This window comes from Mesoplodon bidens, assembly GCF_964165515.1.
Source record: "Mesoplodon bidens genome assembly, chromosome: 5".
Classification (NCBI taxonomy): domain Eukaryota; kingdom Metazoa; phylum Chordata; class Mammalia; order Artiodactyla; family Ziphiidae; genus Mesoplodon; species Mesoplodon bidens.
Window position 1 is genome coordinate 89,466,565 of NC_138161.1, and position 24,503 is coordinate 89,491,067.

General features: G+C 36.7%; 1 protein-coding gene across 1 annotated transcript in view; it reads right to left on the reverse strand.

Annotated features, from left to right (window-relative positions):
* Positions 1-24,503, reverse strand: part of SPATA16 (spermatogenesis associated 16) — a gene marked incomplete at its 3' end in the record, with an annotated part of 219,339 nt that overhangs the window by 61,969 nt on the left and 132,867 nt on the right. The window contains exons 4-5 of the mRNA XM_081235349.1: positions 22,247-22,331; positions 1,248-1,395 (exon numbers count right to left, since the gene is read on the reverse strand). Coding sequence (XP_081091475.1) covers positions 1,248-1,395; positions 22,247-22,331 — 233 coding nt within the window. The remainder of the gene's footprint in view (positions 1-1,247; positions 1,396-22,246; positions 22,332-24,503) is intronic.

Sequence of the window (24,503 nt, forward strand, 5' to 3'; positions counted from 1 at the left end):
AATCATCCCTAGTTTTATTTTTAAAATATATTTCTTCTGAAGAGCTTGAAGCATTGTGGAAGAAATAAGGATTCCATAGGACCTAAATTTAATGCTTCCGTCACATCTCGGCTTCTATCAGATGGAAATAGTGTAGTTCAATGCGAGGATATGGGTTCAAATCCAAGGCCTGCTGCCACTGATTTTCTGATTTGCTGTGTATCTTTGGAAAAGCTGTTTTCTCTGGTAGCTGTTTTCTCATTTCTAAATGAGAATCATCTTACTCACTTCTTAAGTTATGGGAGTAACAAGAGATAATGAATGTAGAGTGCCTGGTACCTTAAAAGTGATCACTAGTGGAGTATATTATTAATCATATAAATCAGTGACTTGGCCCCAAAACCCTGACAAAAGGAATGCAGGGGCCTTAACAGGAGGATGTGATACTAGATGTGTGTATTTAGAGATTTTGCTTAATATGGTAGTCATTGCTGATTGTTAATTTATTCATTTTGAAAATAACAAAATACTCTTTAATATTGTTTTGACTCAGTGATTTAAAGACAGTAAAACAGAAACAACAAAAGCTTTTGACAACTCTTAGTACCTTAGATAACTGGAAATCTCCATCTCCATTAGAGATTGGCTCAATTTAGTACAAGAAAATTCTTGTCTTAATTCAGAATAACACTTGGAACATGGTAGATAGTAAAAAGTATTTGGAATGAATGAATGAAAGCAAGTGGCTTCCAAAGACAAAAAGAGAAAAAAAGGACACCACTAGTGTTGTGTTCTCTGTGTACAGTTGGCTGGCTATCCAGATCTCACTTGGATACCAGTGGCCCAAGAACATAAAAAAAGAGGGACATTTGAGGTGTGAGATAGATGGAGGAAGGAAAGTAGAAATAGCAGGGATTGGAGAAAAAACATCCATATTCAGGAAAATACTATAATCACCTAGTTTACTGATGAAGTATATGGGGAAAGGTGACATTTTACTACAGGTTATTCTTCATTTTTTATTATCTTAGAGTTTCTCGGTTTTACCTCTTATCTTAAAAAAAGAAATATGATGGCACAAGGAATATTATGGTAGACCTATAGGGCTAGCTCTACTTAAAACCTTAAAATAACTTTCCATTTCAACTCATCAGATTAAAAAAAAATCCCTAAAACTGAAATAATCAACAAAAAATCAGAAACATGCCTGTATTTGTTTTTTATGGAAATAAGTTGTTAGCTGATACTTTGAAGATATTGAATCTTACCTGTGTAGATATATTCCACATATGCAGGATGAGTTTTTATGAAAACCTCTTTTACTTTTTCTATTTTATCAGCTCTGATTTCTGTTGCAAGTGGTGTGTACATAACTGAGAAAGATTCCGCCCTGGTGATGGCTTCTTCAATCATGGCCTGAGAGAAAGCAAACAACCCATTTGGCCTCAATAACAGTACATGACTTAAAGAATATAAAAAAATATGATTACCTTTATGGATGATTTAAAAATCTATATACTGTACTGCAAAGATAACATATTTTGGTCTTGAATATTCATTAGAATGAACTTTTAATTAGTTCTGGAAATACTATTTCATATTAAGAAAACCAATTAAATGAAGAAAGTTTGTAAACAGACACCTCTAAACTGAGCTTGCTTTAAGATAAAAATAAAAATCCTATTTTCTGAGGTGTCATTTTTAACTTGATCTTAAAAATCAAATTCTTAAGTCTAACATAATTATCTTATGAACAGACACTGATGAGCAATTTTACTTTAAAAAATTGATTAAAATATCTAGATTTAAGTATTGTCTATAAATAACATGACAAACTAGACAAACTGTATATTTTTCTTCCTCCAATACATGGCAAAGCCTTTTGGAATTGAAAAAAAAAAAAAAAAAAAAGAAGAAAACTTTCTCAACGTCCTCCTAGCAAAGCTTTCCTTCCCTCCAGATCACAAGAGCCACTTGAGATGGATTCAGCTATTTAAGAATTTCTTTAAATTTTCTTTGTTCATGCAAGATACCATTCTTCATAAAGCCTGCCATCACCCTGAACTTCCTGCTTTAACTAGGTCCATTACTATTTGAAACAGACCAAAAGGAAAGTTATGTGAAGTTTTAAAAGGAATTTATTCCTTTCCTACAACTTTTCTTTCTAACAAGACTTGAACATTGAATAAAAAATAGAAGTGTCTATAGTTATATCATTTTTCTGAAAATAGCATAAAAGAATATTGTAAAAGTCCATATTTAGTTATAGGAATGATTCTTTCCCTGACAACTAAAAGTTGTCAACAACCAATAAGGAAAAATAATAGATTCGAAGTTTCCGACAAAGAAAAATCATTTAACAAACATCAATTTATATTATTACTGGTATAGTATATTGTAAACAAGTTTTAGACTAATATTAGCAGCAATAAGGAGTTGATTTTAAACTGAGAAACTGAATTTCATATGTTGATTGCCTGCTTCATTCCTCAGTGACTTCAAATGGCCCCTATGATCAATTTTTTAATTTATAATTAAAAAAAAATTTCTTCTAGAAACATTTTAATAAAAATTGGCCATTTCCAAGAAATACCCACTGCATGCCCACCAATAAAAGGGAACCATAACAAAGCAGAAAATTTACCATATGGCTATGATTTAAAGAAAAATAACTAGTGCACACTCAAGCACACCAGCAAAGTCCAGTATTAAAGTCACATTCTTTCTTATGGGCTATGATTAGAATTCTGAATAGACACTGAAATAAAACAATACAAATGCTGAACTATTCAGGTCAAAGGACCTCTAAAGAAGCATCTGTCCTCAAAGGCATTCCAGTTTTAATTTACAATTTAAATTTGGTGTGGGACAAATTTCTGAATGGCTGAGGGAAAGAACTTATATGTCCACAATGCTGTCCTTTCCAGGTCTGAGGAACTAGAAGGGAAAGAATATGATTGTGATGCCAAACCCGGAGCCAGCACTTAGATGGAAGTAGTCATGGATTATGCAGCAGTTGATTCTGAGGGTGCAGCAGGTCTGGGTGCTGAGGCCTGGATGCTACTATGAAAGGCAAACAGCGGCAATGCAGGCAGCAGGTCTGGAATTCAGAGATGTGGGTTAAGAACTCAAGCTGTTTAGGTACCAGGTTCTGGTCCTCCAAAAGAAAGTAAAGATCCTTTATATTGAGTAGAAGAATGTTTTCTCCAGCTTGGTGCTTCATTGTTCATTGCTGGAACATGGAATATGCTAGAATACATTTACTGCTGGAACCAATCCTGGGATGGCCTGTCCAGACCAAAAAAGTAACTAGCTGTACCTGTGTGTGGAGTGAGGTGCTGAAGAAGGGAGCTGTTCTAGACCTCAGTTCTAAGGTCTTGATCTGACTTTACTGCCTTTTGTAAGCTGTTAGTTCCTGTATGAGTTTGCTAGGGCTGTCCTAACAAAGTTTCACAGACTGGGTGGCTTAAATAACAGAAGTTTATTTTCTAAACACATGGGACCTAATGAAACTTCAAAGCTTTTGCACAGCAAAGGAAACCATAAACAAGACCAAAAGACAACCCTCAGAATGGGAGAAAATATTTGCAAATGAAGCAACTGACAAAGGATTAATCTCCAAAATTTATAAGCAGCTCATGCAGCTCAATAACAAAAAAACAAACAACCCAATCCAAAAATGGGCAGAAGAGCTAAATAGACATTTCTCCACAGAAGATATACAGACTGCCAACAAACACATGAAAGGATGCTCAACATCTTTACTCATTAGAGAAATGCAAATCAAAACTACAATGAGATATCATCTCACACCAGTCAGAATGGCCATCATCAAAAAATCTAGAAACAATAAATGCTGGAGAGGGTGTGGAAAAAAGGGAACCCTCTTGCACTGCTGGTGGGAATGTGAATTGGTACAGCCACTATGGAGAACGGTATGGAGGTCCCTTAAAAAACTACAAATAGAACTACCATATGACCCAGCAATCCCACTACTGGGCATATACCCTGAGAAAACCATAATTCAAAAAGAGTCATGTACCAAAATGTTCATAGCAGCCCTATTTACAATAGCCCGGAGATGGAAACAACCTAAGTGTCCATCATCGGATGAATGGATAAAGAAGATGTGGCACATATATACAAGGGAATATTACTCAGCCATAAAAAGAAATGAAATTGAGCTATTTGTAATAAGGTGGATGGACCTAGAGTCTGTCATACAGAGTGAAGTAAGTCAGAAAGAGAAAGACAAATACTGTATGCTGACACATATATGGAATTTAAGAAAAAAAATGTCATGAAGAACATAGTGGTAAGACAGGAATAAAGACACAGACCTACTAGAGAATGGACTTGAGGATATGGGGAGGGGGAAGGGTAAGCTGTGACAAAGCGAAAGAGCGGCATGGACATATATACACTACCAAACGTAAGGTAGATAGCTAGTGGGAAGCAGCCACATAGCACAGGGAGATCAGCTCAGTGCTTTGTGACCGCCTGGAGGGGTGGGATAGGGAGGGTGGGAGGGAGACGCAAAAGGGAGGGGATATGGGAACATATGTATATGTATAACTGATTAAATTTGTAATAAAATAAATAAAATAAATAAAATAGGAAAAAAAAAAAAAAAGAAGTTTATTTTCTCATAGTTCCAGAGGGTAGAAGTCTGAGATCCAGGTGTCTGCAGGGTTGATTTCTTCTTAGGCCTCTCTCCTTGGCTTGTAGATGGCCAGGTACCTTCTCCTGTGTCTTCACATGGGTTTCCCTTTGGGTGTGTCTGTATTCTAATCTCTTCTTATAAGAACACCAGTCATATTTGATTAAATCCCACTTAGAGACCTCATTTTAACTTAATTACCTCTTTAAAGACCCTATGTGCAAATACAGTCACAATCTACAGCCTCTGGTTAGGACTTCAGCATATGAATTTTGCGGGGGGACATGATCCAGCCCATAACACTAACATCCAAATAGCTTTCCTTGTGGTGTAGGAGGGTTCCCTTTCCTCCACACCCCCTCCAGTATTTGTTGTTTGTAGATTTTTAATGATGCATGAACAGTCTAATAGGTGCAAATTGAAGATTTTAAATTTAAATATTTTTAAAAACATATTTTGTAAGAATGATAGATATTAAAATATAAATTTTAATTTACTTTTTACTATCAGTCAAAGATTTTCTTTTGAAAATCTTTGAAAATAAAGAGAACAGATGAGAAATTGCAGCTTGTAAAAAAGTAAGCTTCACTGAAAATGAAGGCAGATTTCAAATGATAGTTTTTAACTTGACAAAAATTTTCTGCAACTGAGTCATTCTTTCCCAATGTGTGAGTTTCTCCGGTGTCAATCAATGTTGCACATGTGCAGAGAATGGGGAAAGCAATCAGTCCAGGTGTCCTGTTGTTAAGTGTACATTGCTATTAATTATGCTTTCTTTGCTGCTACACAAAAAAGAGCTTTGAAATTAGGTGTTTACATTTGCAAGTCCTACTAACTCTCTATTGTTATCCTCATGTTAGCAAGTTTTAAAGCTTATAGTTACATAAACCAAGAGTGTCTGTGGGCAGCTCATTTCCTCTACAAACAGTAACATAATAATTTCTCCTTATACTTCAGCTAAGCAAAAAAGAGCCCTTTGCTACCTCAGAAATCAACTTGCGTAGGATAATTGTAAACCAGGAAAGACTGGGAGAGACTGGGGAGAGAGCTACTCCATTAAGAGTAAAGGAAAAGCAAAGTAGAGGGAAAAGGTGACTAGCAAAAAAGAAAAGAAACAAAATTTGTCTCCTTCTAAACCAAGGGGGTTGATTCTTCCTGGTGAATTTTTAAGAGCACCCAAAGTTCTCAGGATAAATCTTGCAGGAACCATAAACCTCAAACATTTCCAGGATGACAGGATCATGAAATTTTTCCCCTTTTTGCTGGAGGATTTGGATAAATTGTAACTTTTAACAATGTGTCCAATGATGGTGAATCAGTAAGTAGAATTCCTGTTATCACTAATTAGAAAAAGTGATAAAATTATTATATATTATTATCAAATTATTCCTTTAATGCTCTCAGTATCTGGGTTGACCATAATTGCAGTAAATTGCTTTACTTACAAGATTAGATCTGGAAGCAACCTTGGGAATTTTCCAGCTCAATTCACTGAATTGCAGATGACTTAAGTGACTTGGAGAGGCATTAAGTGACTTTTCTAAGGATTAACAGCTTTTTAATTTTATGGAATTTAGAATTAGGGTCTCAAATATTATATTTCACTTTCCCTTTGGAAACTTATCTTTTTACCTTCTGGGCTTTACCCTCCTGTTTAAAAACAGTCATAATAAATATAATTTTAAATTCTGAAGTATTTAATTTAGTTTTGCAGTATATGCGAGTGCTACAGAATTTTAGAACAATTTTATAATATATATATATGAGTGTGTGTGTGTGTGTATATATATATATATATATGTATATATATATATATACACACACACACACACACACACACACACTCACACATATATATCCTGTACACGTGGTTAGGCAGTTTCCCTTGCAGTTAGGTGTGGCCATGTGGCTGAGTGAAGGCCAGTTTGTAGGCAGGAATGATACTCTTTCCAGGCTTAGCCCATAAAACCCTGCCTAGAATAGAAACCTCTTCTATTTTCTTTCCTTATCAGCTGCCTGGAGAGGAAGACTCCCAGGATATGGAGGAAGATTGAGCTACAGGATGGAAGGAGGATGGGTTCTCCTGTTGCTGACTGGAGGAGAACCAACCAGGAACACCCACATTGGACTATACTGTGAGTGAGAAATCAACGTTTATTGTTTTAAGTTACTGAAATTTTGGAGTTGTTTGTTGTAGTAGTTAGTCTACCCTAATATACAATAATAAAGGAAAATTGGAATCTCTCATAATCCATTTTTTTTCTACTAAGCCTTATGTGTTATAAAAAAAAGTAAAGAAAGAAAAGCTACTTTAAGATAAAATAACTTTCCATATAACAGTGTGATAAATGCTTTTATATACCCTACCCTTTAATCCTCCAGAAGTCCATCTAAGTAAGTATTCCTAGTGGACAAATATGATTGTATTGTTTTATCTTCAGAATTGACATTATTAGATTCAAAGGAAGCAGTGCTATACTTGAAAGCTATAAATGATTGAATGGGAACCTTTAGCCCTTAGTGGTTAATATGGCTCTTTGTTATTATATTAATAATGATGAAAATTTGAATGATACCTAGAATTTTCTAGAAAATGGAAAAATAAAATTTTTGAGCAATATTTTTCAAACTTAATCCCTTTGAATATATATGGATTTAATTAGAAAGATTTCAATTTTCTTGAAATTTAGATTTAACCTGAAGAGCAGATTTTCCTAAGGAGCAGAGTGTCTTACTTTGAGACTTACCTATAAACCTCTTCATAGTATCATTTATGAAATAGCCTGGATTGACATTTTTATGATAATTTTATTAATATAGTGATATGTCGGAATAAAATATGTAATAATTGATTGTTTGTCCCTGCCTTGATAATCAACATTTTAATGCTGAAATATTTCCTTGGATTTATGAGAGTTCTTTTATTAAACAACCTTCACTGTAAGTTCCATATTTTTCTAATATAAAGGAATATTTGGCAGCTTTTCCATTGCATTTATTAGCCCAGTGATATGAAAGTTATAAATATTGTCATGCAGTGTAAATCAAGGTATTTAAAATTTTATTTGCATTTTCTGAAAATTACCAAATATTCTATGGACAGGTTACTTGTATGAAGGTAAGCAAATTTTTATATAGCTGTTTTGAATTCTGTACTTTGCAACCTGTCCTGTTTAAAACAGTCACAATAAATACCATTTTAAATTCTAAAGTATTTAATTTACCTTAGTTTTGCAGTGTATAGAGTATTATAGAATTTTAAAACATATATATATACCACATACTGTGTGTGTGTGTGTATGTGTGTGTGTGTGTGTATGTACTCCACTGTTCACTCGCCAATCGGGTTAGGGCTAAGGTTTTGATTATATATGAGGCTTCCATTAGCTGAATAACTTCAGCATTTAATGCCCAAAATTTACCCTGTATTAATTTTTAATCATTTAGATTTTGTAGGAGGATTTTATTTCCATGCCCCTTCAGCATGGAACTAAAGAGATAGAAGGGACCTAAGATATTATTTTAAAATCACTTAACTTTATAATCAAGGAAACTGAGGCTTGGTAGTTCTGGTGACTCACTTGAGGCCACAAAATTAGAGATGGAAGCAAGACAAGAATACAAGTCGTTGAACCAATGCTTTCTCTTACACTGAAAGAATTTTCATCTTTGTAATTAGATTGTTTCCTAGAAGTATAAGATCAAGTATTAGTTTCCATTTTCTTTTTTCATGACTGTCTAATTCCTGTCTTCAGAGACAAGGAGAATTTGACTCTAATGCTAACAAAGAAACAAATGGACCACATCAAAACTAAACCAGGTCAAGATCCTCTTCACAACAATAATCCTAACACAAAAGAGAATATTCATCCTTCACTCCTACTGGCCATAATGAGACTGTTTTGTCCACCAGCCGCTCATAAGATTTAGGATATGTATCAATTAGCATGCCTCTCTCAAAGAGAAACATTTACAAAAATTAAACGAAAGGCTTCTTGATGGGGGAAGTTAATAATGTGCTTGGGTTGGTCTAACTTATTTAATGGCAAAGCACATATAATTTGGAAATAGAATATAAAATATATTCTTGTTCTAAAGACCCTGAATAATTTTCTGCTTGCACATTGGGGAAACACTAGCTGATAGAAACTCAGAGCTACAAGTGTGAGTTTCAACAGCCTCCAGACTCTTTAGGATGCCACAGAGCTTTTATTCTTGATGACTTAAAATGAATCACCAAAAGGTATCACAGGAATACATAGCTGTACTACTAGTAATTATTTCATAAGCACAACTGGGTATTACTAACAAGCTTTAGCCCGTGTTCAGTGGTAAATGCCAACACAGGTTAGGACCCTTTTTTTGTGGTTGTTGCGTGTTTCATCTCTATACTTTGTTTAGTTATCTGAAAGTAGGTATTCCCTTTGCTAACTGTATGTATGTTGTTTTCTGATTGTATTTCTTTTTCTTTTATATTTTACTTATTTATTTATTAAAAAAAATTTTTTTTGGCTGCATCGGGTCTTAACTTCTGCACGCAGGATCTTCGTTGAGGTATGTGGGATCTTTCCTTGTGGCGCATGGGGTTCTCTCTAGTTGTGGCGTGCGGGTTGTCTCTTCTCTAGTTGTGGCGTGCAGGCTCCAGGGCACATGGGCTCTGTAGTTTGCAGCATGCGGGCTCTCTCATTGAGGTGCGCGAGGTCAGTAGTTATGGCGCGCAGGCTTAGCTGCCCTGTGGCATGTGGGAACCTAGTTCCCTGACCAGGGATGGAACCCACGTCACCTGCATTGGAAGGTGGATTCTTTACCACTGGACCACCAGGGAAGTCCCTGATTGTATTTCTTGACTGGTGGTCTTAGGATATGGATGGCTGGCACCCACAGCATGGTAAGATTGGGACAAGAACTGGGTTCCCAGACTTGTACTGCTTTTTCTACCAAGAATTTGTTTTATCTCTTGGACTGCTATGCAAGACAACTTTGAGTGGAAAAGTCAAGGATGCCCTTGAAAAAAGTGTATATTGTAGAGAAGTTGAAAGAATCCTAGGATGTTTAATTTGAAGACAAGACATAGGTTGTATGAACTGACTCGTCACCAGAGAGCAACCTGCTCTTGCACTCTACCTATGTAGATTTTGTTTAATTCATTGATAAATCTGGAAAACTCATTTATTAATTAAGTGTGTTCACTGGACATTGGCTAAGTGCTGTAAATAAATTCTGTTTATTTGTTAAGGCAACACTGGAAAACAAGCATTATTATCTCACGTTACAGATGAGAAAACCTCAGTGAGAATCACCTCACACCGGTCAGAATGGCCATTATCAAAAAATCTAGAAACAATAAATGCTGGAAAGGGTGTGGTGAAAAAGGAACCCTCCTGCACTGTTGGTGGGAATGTAAATTGATACAACCACTGTGGAGAACAGTATGGAGGTTCCTTAAAAAACTAGAAATAGAACTACCATATGACCCAGCGATCCCACTACTGGGCCTATACCCTGAGAAAACCATAATTCAAAAAGAGACATGTACCCCAGTGTTCATTGCAGCACTATTTACAATAGCCAGGATGTGGAAGCAACCTAAATGTCCATCAACAGATGAGTGGATAAAGAAGATGTGGCATATATATACAATGGAATATTACTCAGCCATAAAAAGAAACAAAATTGAGTTATTTGTAGTGAGGTGGATGGACCTAGAGACTGTCATACAGAGTGAAGTTAGTCAGAAAGAGAAAGACAAATACCGTATGCTAACACATATATATGGAATCTAAAAAAAAAAAAAAAGTACTGATGAACCTAGTGGAAGGGCAGGAATAAAGACGTAGATATAGGGAATGGACTTGAGGACACGGTGGGGAAGGGGGAAGCTGGGGTGAAGTGAGAGTAGCATCGACATATACGCACTACCAAACGTAAGGTAGATAGCTGGTGGGAAGCAGCCGCATAGCACAGGGAGATCAGCTCGGTGCTTTGTGACCACCTAGAGGGGTGGGATAGGGAGGATGGGAGGGAAGCTCAAGAGGGAGGGCATATGGGGATATATGTATGCATTTGGCTGGTTCACTTTGTTGTACCACAGAAACTAACACAGTATTGTGAAGCAATTATACTCCAATAAACATCTATTAGAAAAAAAATCCGTGAGGAAAATACAATCATATGACTTCAAGAAAAGAGGAGAATTTATTTTTAATTGGTGTGCAATACCATCAAAAAGATGGCTGAATATAAAAAAAACGTTAAAAGCTTTGAGCTTACAGATTATCTTATACCTGGGTGAACACAGCTTAAAAAATTTCATAATTTCATGGAATAGTTATTCCACATCTCCAACTGCTAAAAAAAATGTGACCTCAATTTATCAGCAAGCTTGTAAATCAATAACCCATAAGTATCTGTGGGAAATATGAAAGATAACCATAAACCCCTCTAAATTTGGTTTTGCTCATAACAATTTTTGATTTTTGGATGCAAACAAAAACAAAGAAGGAGTCAACATGTTCACAAATTTGAACTGGAAGGCACAGCCTCTATGTATCAATAAACAAAATAACCTCATGGCAGCCGAGCAGAATAGCCACAGGACTTCTGGGACTCAAATAGTTATACCTAAATTTGTTCAGGTAAAAGAAGGCCCAAATTTCCTTAGATCTCTGAAACCCACATCATTCTCAAATGAAGGAAAATGAAAAGAAATTTAGAAGTTACTTTTTTTTTCTCCCGTAAGAACTGTCAGACACCCAAAAAACTTTTTAGGAGGGAAAAAAAGAAAAGGAAAAGCTGACTCTGTTTAATCACCTATGGATATTACTGCAAAAGCAAACCAGCACCATGAAAAAGATACACACACACACACACACACACACACACACACATACACATTTCTGAAGAAGAGTACTAAGTAAATATTTCTTCGGGAGTGGCTGAGGATTAATTTTCTTGCTTGGTAGATGTCACTCTTTGAAGGAGCTTGAATTATCAACTTGCAGATAGATAGGGCTGATGTACAAGTGAAGTGTGCTGCCCCCTGCAGGGCACATTCTGAGGCTCTCTCTACACTACACATTCTTTTTTTTTTTGCGGTACGCGGGCCTCTCACTATTGTGGCCTCTCCCGTTGCGGAGCACAGGCTCCGGACGCACAGGCTCAGCGGCCATGGCTCACTGGCCCAGCCCCCCCATGGCACGTGGGATCTTCCTGGACCGGGGCACGAACCCGTGTCCCCTGCATCGGCAGGCGGACTCTCAACCACTGCGCCACCAGGGAAGCCCCTGTCTCCACATTCTTGTATGATCAGGATGCCTGACTTGTTTTAGCAGGAGACAAAGCCGTTTATTTCTCAGTGAGAATTAGGGTTTTAAAGGCAGACAACCTCTGAAAAGGTGGCACTTTGACTAGAATTCACACTGAGGTTAAGTAATTGAGTGTTTGACTCAGTTTTCAAAGAAGGCTTTTCCTCTTCACATGTACATGTGGGACTGAGGAGGAGGGACAGTGTGGGGAGAAGGGAGGGATGGGGCAGGTATAAAGCAACCTTACCTACTTGACAGTCTGGTCAAATCAATGCCATCAAATATATAGTACTGATATGTATGCATGAATTTAATATGTGTATGGTTGAGGCTCCTTCCTCCATCCCTCCCTCCCTGTCTTCCTCCTTCCTTTCTTTCCTTACTTCATTTCTTCCTTCCTAGTCCCTGGGACACTCACAGAACATCAACAGAAAAACTATGCAAAACTATACAAACAGAAAGTAATGTCACGGTCACTATCTCCTTCACGGGAACACTCAACCTTGGATCAAATACATGCCTCAATTACATCTTTCATTTAAAAGTGAACCTCTTTTACTGGCATACTACCTCAAATAGCATCAAAGCAAAATGAAACACAGGCAGCATTTAACAACGCTGGTAACCATAGAAACATATCATTAAAGAATATATAAACAGGAATGAATAATTAGATGAGAAATTCGTTTCTACATTTATCTAAGACCTAGGAAAAAAGCTTTCTTTTACCTCTCATCTCAATTTGGACACTTCCTCTTTAGCCTGTCTTCTAACTAAAAAGTAGGAGAATTCATAAAATGAGAATTTTAATATTGCCTAGCTTAATGGACAAATCTCTTTGTAGGCAAGTGACTAAAAAATATTGCAGTGCCCATTGTCCAGATGTAACACTGAATGTGGGAAAGGATCCTGATGCAGCCAAGGAGTCTACTTTCAGGATGGGAGGTGGGCAAGAAAACCTGACTGACATCATGGTGAGAGGGGGAGAGCAGTTGTTGATCTTTAAAAATGGGAAGCACAGTTTGCCTCATTTACTGGAGGCATCTATATATAGTGGAAAGACTGAGGGAGGGAAGAATCTGGGGCTTATGGATTATATCAGTTACATTGTCAGGTAGGCAGCATCACCTGTGCAGGTCATCTGCCACTCTACCTTTGCACCTAGGGAAGCCCTACATAAACTCTATGGTAGGCTAAGTTGGTTATTAACTTAAAAAAATTATAAATGGTCTTAGAGACCATCTAGCACATGATTATGCAGCAGAATCACCTATTAGGGGGTCAGTAGGCAAATATGATTTTCAGGACCTCACCCAACTCTAAGGATCTAATGCTTCAAATGTTTTCCCAAGTGCCTCTGATGCAGCTGGACCAGTGTTTGAGAACCATTTACCTAAGCCAGCTTCCTCATCATATAGCAGCAGAAACTAAAGTCTAGAGCAGTTGTGGTAGATTGCATTGCTGGTCTCAATTTCCCCCCTCCCTATAACAATATCATATCAATAGCTTTGTCACGGCTTTGCAGTAAGCAGAAGAATCTACGTCCTTGGGCTTGACCACATGCTTTTCTTTGGCTAATGGAATGTTTCAAGCATGGTATGAGCAGAGGCTTGAAATGTGCTTCTGTGGTTTTGCTTTCTCTCTTAGAATCCTGCATTTTGCCATAAGAAGAACAGACATCAGGTAGCCATTGGTCTAAGGAGGATGAGAGACATGTGGATCACACTTGGGCCTCTTTGCAGATTAGAGCTAAGCCTAACCACGCCCAGCCAAGGCCAGCCTAGATCAGTCAAACCCAAGTTAACCTGATGATTATTATAAGTCACTGAGTTTTAGAGTGATTTGTTATATAGCATTATTGTATCAGTAGCTGACTAATACAGAAATGAAGTGATTTACCCAAAATTGAATCCTAGCATTGGAACTAGAAGTTATATCTTGTGAATCTGAGGTTTGACCTCATTCTACTGCTATATATTGCCTGTTTCCTTTTGCTTCCTTTCCTTCACAGAGTGAAGCACAGATATCCATTGCTTCCATAAGATCTCTCTGCTCAGTCTACATTTCCTATATTCCAGAACGTTGTCACCTTTCCTCATCAGAGCTTACCTTTCCTTCCGCATCTTGTTCCTTCATCCTGTTTTCATGTTTCCAAAGAAATGAGGAAAGTCTCAAACTAATTCCCACATCTGTGTCTAGGGGTCACCCATTAATGAGTTAAGCACTTCTAGATAAAATTTCTTTTTCATATTACTTGGGGATGACTAGAGACTTAATGCCAAATGGTGGGAATTTAAGCATAATATATGGCAATTGATAGGGAAAATATTTTTAGGTTAGTAGCTTTGGTGTTTCTCAAATTATATCTAATCCAAATACTGTAAGCCCTAGGGACTTCCCTGGTGGTCCAATGGTTAAGGCTTTACCTTCCAGTGCTGGGGGTGCTGGTTTGATCCCTGGTCGGGGAGCTAAGATCCCACATGGCTTGTGGCCAAAAATACCAAAACATAAAACAGAAGGAATATTGTAACAAATTCAATAAAGGCTTTATTGAATATATTTATCAAAATATATATATATAAAACAACAACAACAACAACAAAAAAACAAATACTATAAGCCCTAGATTGTACTCAGACATGCCTTGTCCAAATATTTTATAAACTCTCTGTCTGACAGGCTAAATAAATAAATAAATAAATAAACTGTAAGTACAGGCCATTTAAGAGAAATGCTCATATGTTATTTCTATTTTGTTCCTTCTGTGGAAAAAAATTTCACAAGAAGAAATCTTTAGAGAGAACACATTTTTTCTTCTCCAGAATATGTAGGTGTTTTGTTAAAGATAATAAAAATTTTGTGGTTCCTTGACCTTACTTTGCCTGTAATTTCACATTAAAGATTTTATTTTTATTCTAAGGTTAAGATATCATAACTTTTTACCAGGTAAATGACTAATATTGGGATGATTTTGCAATATCAAGAAGAAAAACAAAGAACTGGAGGGTAAAGTTAAGTCTAAGAGGTCAACTTCTGTTCAGTGTTAAGGTAGCCTACATCATTCTCTGGTTAGTGCAGAGAAATCCTTTAGCTTGCTGCTACCTTGATCACCACTTTTGAAAGAAGAAGCTAATAGCTAAGACCTTAGAATTTGCATGAAGACACCTGTGAGCACAGAAACCAATGAGACAAAAGACTCTTGGAAAACTGTAACCTTCTCCAAATATTCCTATGAATCCCAAACTCAACTAAAGCACAAAGGTTGTCTGCAATTCTGAACTTAAAACACACACACACACACACACACACACAAATAGTTGTTGAATTAACAAAAGCTCTGAATTTTTAAATTGCAAACAAAACAACTATACCAAAATATTCTCAATTTTATTGGTTTGAGTTTCATGTCAAACCATGATGGTTTTTGGTACTTTGACGGTATTGTGGAAGAAAAACAGATTAAGAAGTGATGTCTACTTTAAGTCCCAGTTGTTTTTCTTGGTAAGTAATTTGCACTAGAATATGTGCTTTTGAAGACAGGGTGATGTCTCTTTCTTTCACTGCTGTATATCCAACACATAGCACAGTGCTTAACACATGGTCACTAATAAGTACTTGATAAATATGTGCTGAATGAGTATGAATGACAAATACAATTTGAAAGTAAAGAAGAAGGCTATCCACTAACTTAAGAGGAGTCTGGAGACACTGGATTGGAAAGGTTTCAAGCTTGAATGTCTACAGTGCAGTCTGAGGAGGCACTATATGACACTAACATTCTGGGTGCTATTTTTTGCTTTGAGTGCTGGAAGCAGTAAATGTCTCCTGTTAGGCCCATTACCAAAGTGAAAAAGGGCTGTTGGAAAGAGGAGGAGTAGTGCAAGTGCCTTATCCTATGGTCTGTGAACCCCTGAAAGCCATGGAAGGGCTGTAGGGGACCACAAACTGTGCACCATCTTCCTCAAGCATGTGCCTGGGGAAAATCTTTTGTCTCTCAGGGCAGCCAGCTGCTGATTTTGTCCCTTGAAAGTAGACTAATTACACCAAAAAAGATTTCTTTTTGGTGAGCCCACCTTGGAAACCATTTAGGCCATTGATATCTTTAAGATGGTGCACATTTCAATGCCAAGTACATCTTGAATTGGATGGGAAGTCTTGGTATTCTCTGCACAGATGGAGGACCCGAGAAGTTGGCACTTCCTCAGCCTCTGCTGCTTCACTAGGGAAAGATGCTCCACATGTCAGGCTTTTTACATGGGCCCGTGTTGGTGTCAACAGCCCTTCCAACAATCCCCGAAGAGGTTCTTCTACTGCTGTGAAAGTCTTCAACTTCCTCAGAGCCAAGAACTCAAATCATTGCCTTTTCAGTAAATCTTTGTCAAGATATAAGAGCACACCATGAGATTCTTTCCTGTTAGAGAAGTGTGTTGGCAATCCAGAGAAGAGATTTAGGAGATATTTGGTTTGGTTAAACCTTTTAACTTTTTTTTAAGAGAAAAGAAACCCCTTCTTAGAACAAATTGGATGTGAGAAGTTCATTCCAGGACTAGCTTTAAAACAGCTCATATCTTAGTTACATAAATGAGGCACATCTTTTGATCAAAATGCTGAATTTACTATTAGAGATACTGCTGAAGAACGATGACTTTTTTTGGTCGATCTGCTATTCTGAATGAGGTTGGTGGAGTCAGACAGAAATCTGAATTTTCTAATATTGGAGGTGAGACTGATAAAGTCTGGAGAGTTTCTAGAGACAAAAATCTACAGATACTCTGCAAATGACTTATGTCTTATGAAGGTCATTTTTTGTCCAGATGACTTTAGAATGGAAACAGATTGCTGACATAGATAGCCTTGATAATATGAAGTTAACAACGATAATCTCATTGACTTGAGGACAAAGGAAATGATGTAATATGAATTTAGGTATTTCTTGACACATGCCCCATGTGAGATATTGTGAGCTACAGGAGCTCTGACTCCATTTGCTATCAGACTTTGTGAATCAGAATTTTACCTCTTATTGCCATTAAATGAAACATTGACATTGATGCAATGTCAAATATGTTATTTCAGTTTCTTATTCCAGAAAAAGTGTACAACCTTCTCACAAGTGTGAGAAAGCCATAATTCCTTGTCAATGCTGTTTTGTTAACTATGTGTAGATCAATTTCCAGTGCAATGAGCTAAATAATAAGCACATTTTTTTCTGTTTATGTGTTTATGAGTATGTTTTTAAGTGGATGCTTATCAGTTGAATCAGATTCTCAGAGGGGTTTATGACTCGAAAGAAAGAAAGAGAGAGAGAGAGAGAGAGTGAGGGAAAGAAGGAAAGGAAGGAAGGAAGGAAGGAAGAAAGAAAGAAAGAAAGAAGATAGAAAGAAAGAAAGAAAGAAAAAGAGAGAAAGAAAGAAAATTTAAAATGAGCAGTCAAGGTAGGGAATGAACTGATCAGGCAGCTTGCCCCTGTTTAGTGGGGTTCCTCTATACTCGTTTCATGGGAGTTCTGAAACAAAAGTAGCTGTTATCGCCTTTTCTCACTCCACTTTGCTGAGTGATGCAGACCAGAGTTGGCTCTGTTCCTCACATTGCAGGAGATAAAGCTGCACACCAGATAACTCACGTGTCTGAGAGCATGGCTGAAAACGAAGGCGAGAAAACAGGAGAGGGAAACAGGAGTGGAAGAGGAAGCCTTGTTTGTTTTTACATTTCCTGATGCTATTAAATCTAGCTCAGCCCCTGATGCTATTAAATCTATCCTTGGATCTAAGGGTCAGAGGGCTTGGGAGGTAGACTAGAGTTTAAAGTTCTTGGTATAATTTTATTACTTTAGGAACAATATATAAATACACAAGAGTCGTTGCTTCAAAATGGCTAATTCCCAGCCTGACTAGGGACTTCCCATTTTGCTAATTAGTTCAGAATTGTGATGAGGTCTGGGGGTGTTTGAGAAGAGGAGGCTGGCTGGTAACAGAAGATGAGTATCAGGTTGTAGAAGTATGAATGCAGGTACGGTGTGAGAAGGAATTTCCAACTCTCTCTAGCTCTGAAGAGGTGATACTATTATAGAATAACGGGCGCAAACACTTTTAATGAAAGTGATATATCCCAGTATGAGCTGTCATATAGTGTAGAGCTTTATGCCTTTTTTCCTTGCTGAGTTGCTGACATGAAAAGTATTCCTAATGCAATTAAAAGGTGTTCTTGAGCTCACCAAAGCAAAGGTCTGTTCTTCTGCATCTAAGAGATTGTAAGTCAATGATCTGTGAAAGTAGGTGTAGATTTGTTCTTAAATTTTTACATTCTGAAATTTTCCATTTCCTGTTTAACATCTCTAAGAGAATAACTGACCAGGGTGGTAGGGATTTTATGTGGTTGAAAGGCAGATATATAGTAACTTCTCCACTTACCAAAGTAGGGAAAATAGCCCCTATCTCTTCAGCCTTAATGTATCTCTACAAATGTGCATGCAGACATAATTTCTAGTCTGTGATGTGTGGGGCATTCTTACATTCAACAGTGTAATTGCCATGGTGGTTTGGGTAGTGGGACAGCCCTGTCTTTAAAGTTGGCATGGACTGCATACTCTCTGGCACTGTTCCAAAAACCCCTTTTGACTTAGAACAGAGCAAGGTTTGGGGGAAGATGTATGCATTTGAATTAAGATTGGGGAGAGGGTGGCTAGCAGAAGGAAGTATATAACTATTGAGATACTGGTGTGGTGTGCTGATGTTGAGGCAGGTTAGAGGGGTTTTGTTTATGGAAGTTATCTGCAGGATGTGTTTTGTAATCATGTTACTTTTTTCCATAACATAATTACATTTGTAATTATGTTACAAATTTCCTTAAATTTGTGACATCATATTTGTTTTTTTATTGAAGTATAGTTGATGTACAATATTATATAAATTACAGTTGCATGATATAGTGATTCAAAAATTTTAAAGCTTGTACTCCATTTATAGTTATTATAAAATATTGGCTATATTCCCTGTGTTGTACAATATATCCTTGTAGCTTATTTTATACATAATAGTTTGTATCTTTTAATCTTCTACTCCTATATTTCTCCTCCCCTCTTCCCTCTCCCCACTGGTAATCACTGAGTCTGCTTCTTTTTTGTTATCTTCACCAGTTTATTGTATTTTTAAGATTCCACATATAAGTGACATCATAAAATACTTGTCTTTCTCTGTCTGGCTTATTTCACTTAGCATAATGCCCTCCAAGTCCATCCATGTCACAAATGGCAAAATTTCATTCTTCTTTATGGCTGAGTAGTATTCCATTTTTTTTGTGTGTGTGTATACACCACATATGTATATATACATATATGTGTGTGTGTGTGTGTGTGTATATATATATATATATATATATATACCACATCTTCTTTATCCATTCATCTGTTGATGGACACTTAGTCTGCTTCCATATCTTGGCAATTGTGAATAATGCTTCTATGAACATTGGGGTGCATGTATCTTTTCAAATTAGTGTTTTTATTTTTTTCAGATATATACTCAGGAGTGGGATTCCTGGGTCATATGGTAATTCTATTTTTTTTTTTTTTTTTGCGGTATGCGGGCCTCTCACTGCTGTGGCCTCTCCCGTTGCGGAGCACAGGCTCCAGACGTGCAGGCTCAGTGGCCATGGCTCACGGGCCCAGCCGCTCCGCGGCATGTGGGATCTTCCCGGACCGGGGCACGAACCCGTGTCCCCTGCATCGGCAGGTGGACTCTCAACCACTGCACCACCAGGGAAGCCCTGGTAATTCTATTTTTAGGTTTTTGAGAAACCTCCATACTGTTTTCCATAGTAGCTTCGCCAATTTACATTCCCACCAACAGTGTATGAGGGTTCTCTTTTCTCCACATCCTTGCCAACATTTGCTATTTGTGGTCTTTTTGATGATGGCTGTTCTGACAGGTTCGAGGTTATATCTCATTGTGGTTTTGATTTGCATTTCCCTGATAGTTAGCAATGTTGAGCATCTTTTCAGGTGCCTGTTTGCCATCTGCATGTCCTCTTTGGAAAAATGTCTATTCAGGTCTTCTGCCCATTTTTTAATCAGTTTGGTTGTTTTTTTGATGTTGAGTTGTATGAGCTGTTTATGCGTTTTGGATATTAACCCCTTATTAGTCATATTATTTGCAAATATTTTCTCCCATTCAGTAGGTGTATGACATCATATTTGGATATACCTGAAAACCTGAGGTTTTAGAGCTAAGATGGGCTTTAAGAATAGACCTTCTCAAATGTCTTATGCTAGTTACCTCTTATTTTCTACTTGAAGCACCTCTAGAGACTAGCCTGTTTTAGGTTAGATGTTGGTCTTAGAACTTGGACTGAGTCAGATCTGACTTCCAGACGAGGACCGTTTTTCAATATACCACGTTGCTTCAAATTAAAGGAGAAAAAGAGAATACAAGGGCAAATAGGTTTTTGTTATCTTTTATTAATGCAGAATAGTAAAATAATAGTATTCTTTTTATTCCTTTTTTGTGTAGCAAACGTGCACGTATTTGTAAGTGGAGATTATTTTTAGTAAAAAATTTTATTTTATTTTAGGTAAATAAAATAGAGATATTAAAGCTCTTTGAAAGCTAAAGAAAACAGACAAAAATTTATTTACAAAAATTTCAAGCTCTTAACCTATCTTAGGTTGCACCAACATTGAATCTATTTTTTCCTAGTTCAATTAGATAAAACAGTAGGTACTCAATATATGTTTGTTTAATGAATGAATAAATTGAAACAAACATTCGTTTGCGAACTAGTAGTTGCCAGGCCTGCTGAATATCATCTAACCCTCAAGATTCAACTCCTCTCCCACCTTTCTTCAAAAGCCTCTGAAATACTTTAATAAAAAGCCCTTTTCTTTTTACTATATCTATGTAGTAGATATTATTTGCTTATTTTTCATATCTAACAATTTTTTTTACAACTATTTACTTACATACATAAGCAACTACTACTATTTTGCATGTTCCAGACTCCCCTAGGAAAGTCTTGCACTTATTAGCAAATGAATAATTTTTTGAAATAATAATAATTTTATCTACTTTAAGGTCAATTTACAGGTGTCAAGTATATTAGGACTAATTTAAATCTTTATTTTTAGGTAAATTGAGCTCCAAATATTTAGACAGAACCATATAAATTAATGAGAATTTTATATGATAAACCTAATACTTTATTGTTTACTAAAGACAACATGTGATATAGAAACAGAAAACTAGGGGCCAAGACACAATAGTGAAAATGTGGGAAAAATCAGGAAGTATCAGAAGACTGTTGACAATGATTTCTCACTTTCATATTAGTGTTTTAGCAGATCTTATTCTAGTTGGTTGAAGAGGTTCATGTTCAATTACATTAAACCATCTTGAAATACAAAGAAAAAGAAGGCCACACACAGTTTGGAGATGAGAAGATTTGGAGGAGGGAGTTGGCTTCTGTACTGGATTTTCAAATATTTGAAAATATTTCGTTTGGAAGGGGGTTTCCATTGGGTCCATGTGGCCTCACTGGGAACTACTTGATGGAAGTTTTAAGGGAGTAGAAATCTATTTTAATGAGGAAAACAGTTTAATAATTAGCAAATTAGATGTTGTTTTTTGGGGATAAGTGAGCTCTTCACTTTGAATATATTTCATCAGAAAGTCATTGACAATTTGTGGGGAGAGGATAGGATAAGAACAGATTTGTATGTTGCGAAGGAGACTGAACTAGTAAATTCTAAATTTTTATAATTCTAAGAAATTCTGACTCTCATCTTGACATCTAATTGACCTTTGGTATGACTTCTTGCTGCCATTTTGAATAACAAATAAAAAAAGATGATCTGCAGTTTATTACTGGTTAAGTGTTTCAAATACTACGTTACCCCACAAATACAAATACAATGGATCTTTGTATTTTCCTTTATTATGTAATTGGTAGTACTTCTAGCATCTGCTTTTACAGGTCATAGATTAAGAAGAATCTGTGAAAATACAGTGTTCATTTTTTAAAGGATCATGTCATTATAGTAGCACGCCTGGGAAAGTAGTTCCTGGGATGTCTAAAATTTATATTGGGTTGTAAAACTGAAGTATGGACCAAGGGTTAACAACCTTGAATTGTGCCCTTAAAATTAGTCTCAGAAATCTACTTCATTATAAATACATTACTACTGAGTAGTGTCCTTCTGATTGATATGCCCAGAGCTACCTTTTTCAGCAGTCTTTTAAGCACCAATCCTTCACGTTGGTTCTAAAAATGAAATGGGCTCCTCCTCCCTAGTTGGGACATCAATTTTTACCTGCCAGTATAGTTTGATGAGCTTGCTTATAGACTGTTCACTTCCTCCACAGAGCCAGAACATGTAGTCAGCAATCATGGCACTCCTAAGAACAAGGACAGATTTTTAAAAAAAACAAATTTATAGGACAGAAGGAAAACTATAACAGGCTGTATATATAAATACTGAAGAAGAAGATTTTGTAATGTATAAATTTGACTAGACTAATATTAAGCAAAGCATAAGGCACATTTTAGAATGTAGAAAGTAGGTCTTTTTTTTTGGTACCAAAACTAAAACTGTAAGAGAAGCAACACACCATTTGTCTTCTACATTGCTTTTCTGTTTGTACAGTATAAGAATATTTAGGGCTTCCCTGGTGGCGCAGTGGTTGAGAGTCCACCTGCTGATGCAGGGGACACGGGTTCGTGACCCGGTCTGGGAAGATCCCACATGCCGCGGAGCAGCTGGGCCCGTGAGCCATGGCCGCTGAGCCTGCGCGTCCGGAGCCTGTGCTCCGCAACAGGAGAGGCCACAGCAGTGAGAGGCCCGCGTACCGCCAAAAAAAAAAAAAAAAAAAAAAGAATATTTAAAGACTATGACAGAATGCTTTGTTTTGGTTACCTCTTATTAAGCTTCAAAGCATTTATAGAGTAACATATATTTTATAGACTCTAGAACACCTTTAAACCTAGCATAGCATATATAGCTAACTATTATACTGGTACTAAAGCATATCTCAGACTTTGAAGATTATTCACCTCTGATTAAAGTAGTCTCCTTAAAATTGAAAATAAAAATTTTCCAATTTAACAAACACTCCCCTCCCCCAGCCTTTGTGTTTAATTGAATTAGTTTTGGAATCTAGTGTGTACAACCACTGCATTAGTTTTATTAAGCTGAGGGCATATTAAAAACTATTGTGCAATGGATATTATTTCATTGCTTAGCACCCTTTGGAAAAACAGTTTACTTTTATGGCTGTTTCTCTGCTAGGCTTCTCTTTTCTCCAGAGATTCCAAATCCAATTAAATGTGACTGGAAGTAATTCCAAATTGTCACGTTGGCCAATTAGACATATAATAATCCTGCGTACCTAATCACTAGTACCAAAAGTTTATTTATTTAAGCAGACGTATCACTGTTTACCCTGAATGTTTTTCTTATCTTTGCCTGCAGATACGTGTTGTTTCCTGACATAATTGTAAATTGAATTAGAAATTTTCCTTCCCTAAATATATATGTTGTCTAAGGCAGAGCAGCTATAAATTTACTATGGTACTCCACTGAAGAATTAGAATGTTTAGATTTTCGCTCAGGACAGACAAAAATTAGGACTCTAAAGGTTAACAATGGGAAAAAATACCACCATTTGAAGGATTACGCAGCTCAGCGTTTCTCTTTTTACACATGTGGTATTGGAAAGAAGCTATCCATTGACATTTCAAAATAACTGGCAATAATTTAAGAATAACTTATCTTTCAGAAATCCTTTTATATTTTTCAAAGCCCTAGTTTAATGATAAGATAAAGGGAGCTAGGAGGTTTTCATATTGCATGAACATGTACGGGGTAGAAAACAAGTTATAAAAATCAGACTAGAGAGGGGCAAAGTAAATTTCAAATATTTGCATTTTGATTGAAACACTTGTAAAAATTTTCTTCCCCTGACAACCTAAAAAGGAAGTCTACTTGACATGTAGATGCCTGTCGCCTAATAGAAATCTGTTTTATAAATTGGATTTGTAAGAAATCAAGGAAGAATGTGAAGTCTCACTGCCAAGGACAGCTCACACTGTATTCATACAAGCTGGGTCCTCTGATGTGATAACTTGATTCTGCACTCTGATTCCTCCTTCCCTCAGCATTGGATATGTAAATATGGCTCAAGCAAACATTGCTTAATGAGGACACCAGCTATTAGTTAAACCAGGGGTGAGCAACCTCTTTCTATAAAGGGCCAGATAGTAAATATTTCAGGCTTTGTGGGCCATGACTACTCACCTTTGCCTTTCAGAAGCAGCTGTAGACAATAAGTTAAAAATAAGGGCGATTGTGTTCTATTAAAACTTTATTTACTAAACACATGTGCTGGGTCAGATTTGGCATGGTTTGCCTAACTCTAAGATAAACAGATTATTAGGTTGAGCAACAGGTGGCAAGCATTGAAGTAAATTGTCAATCAATAGTCAGACGCCAGCTTCTATACATTCTGGTCACAGGCCTCAAATATTTCAGGGACAACATACATATTGTACTAAAATTACTGAGCAGAGTT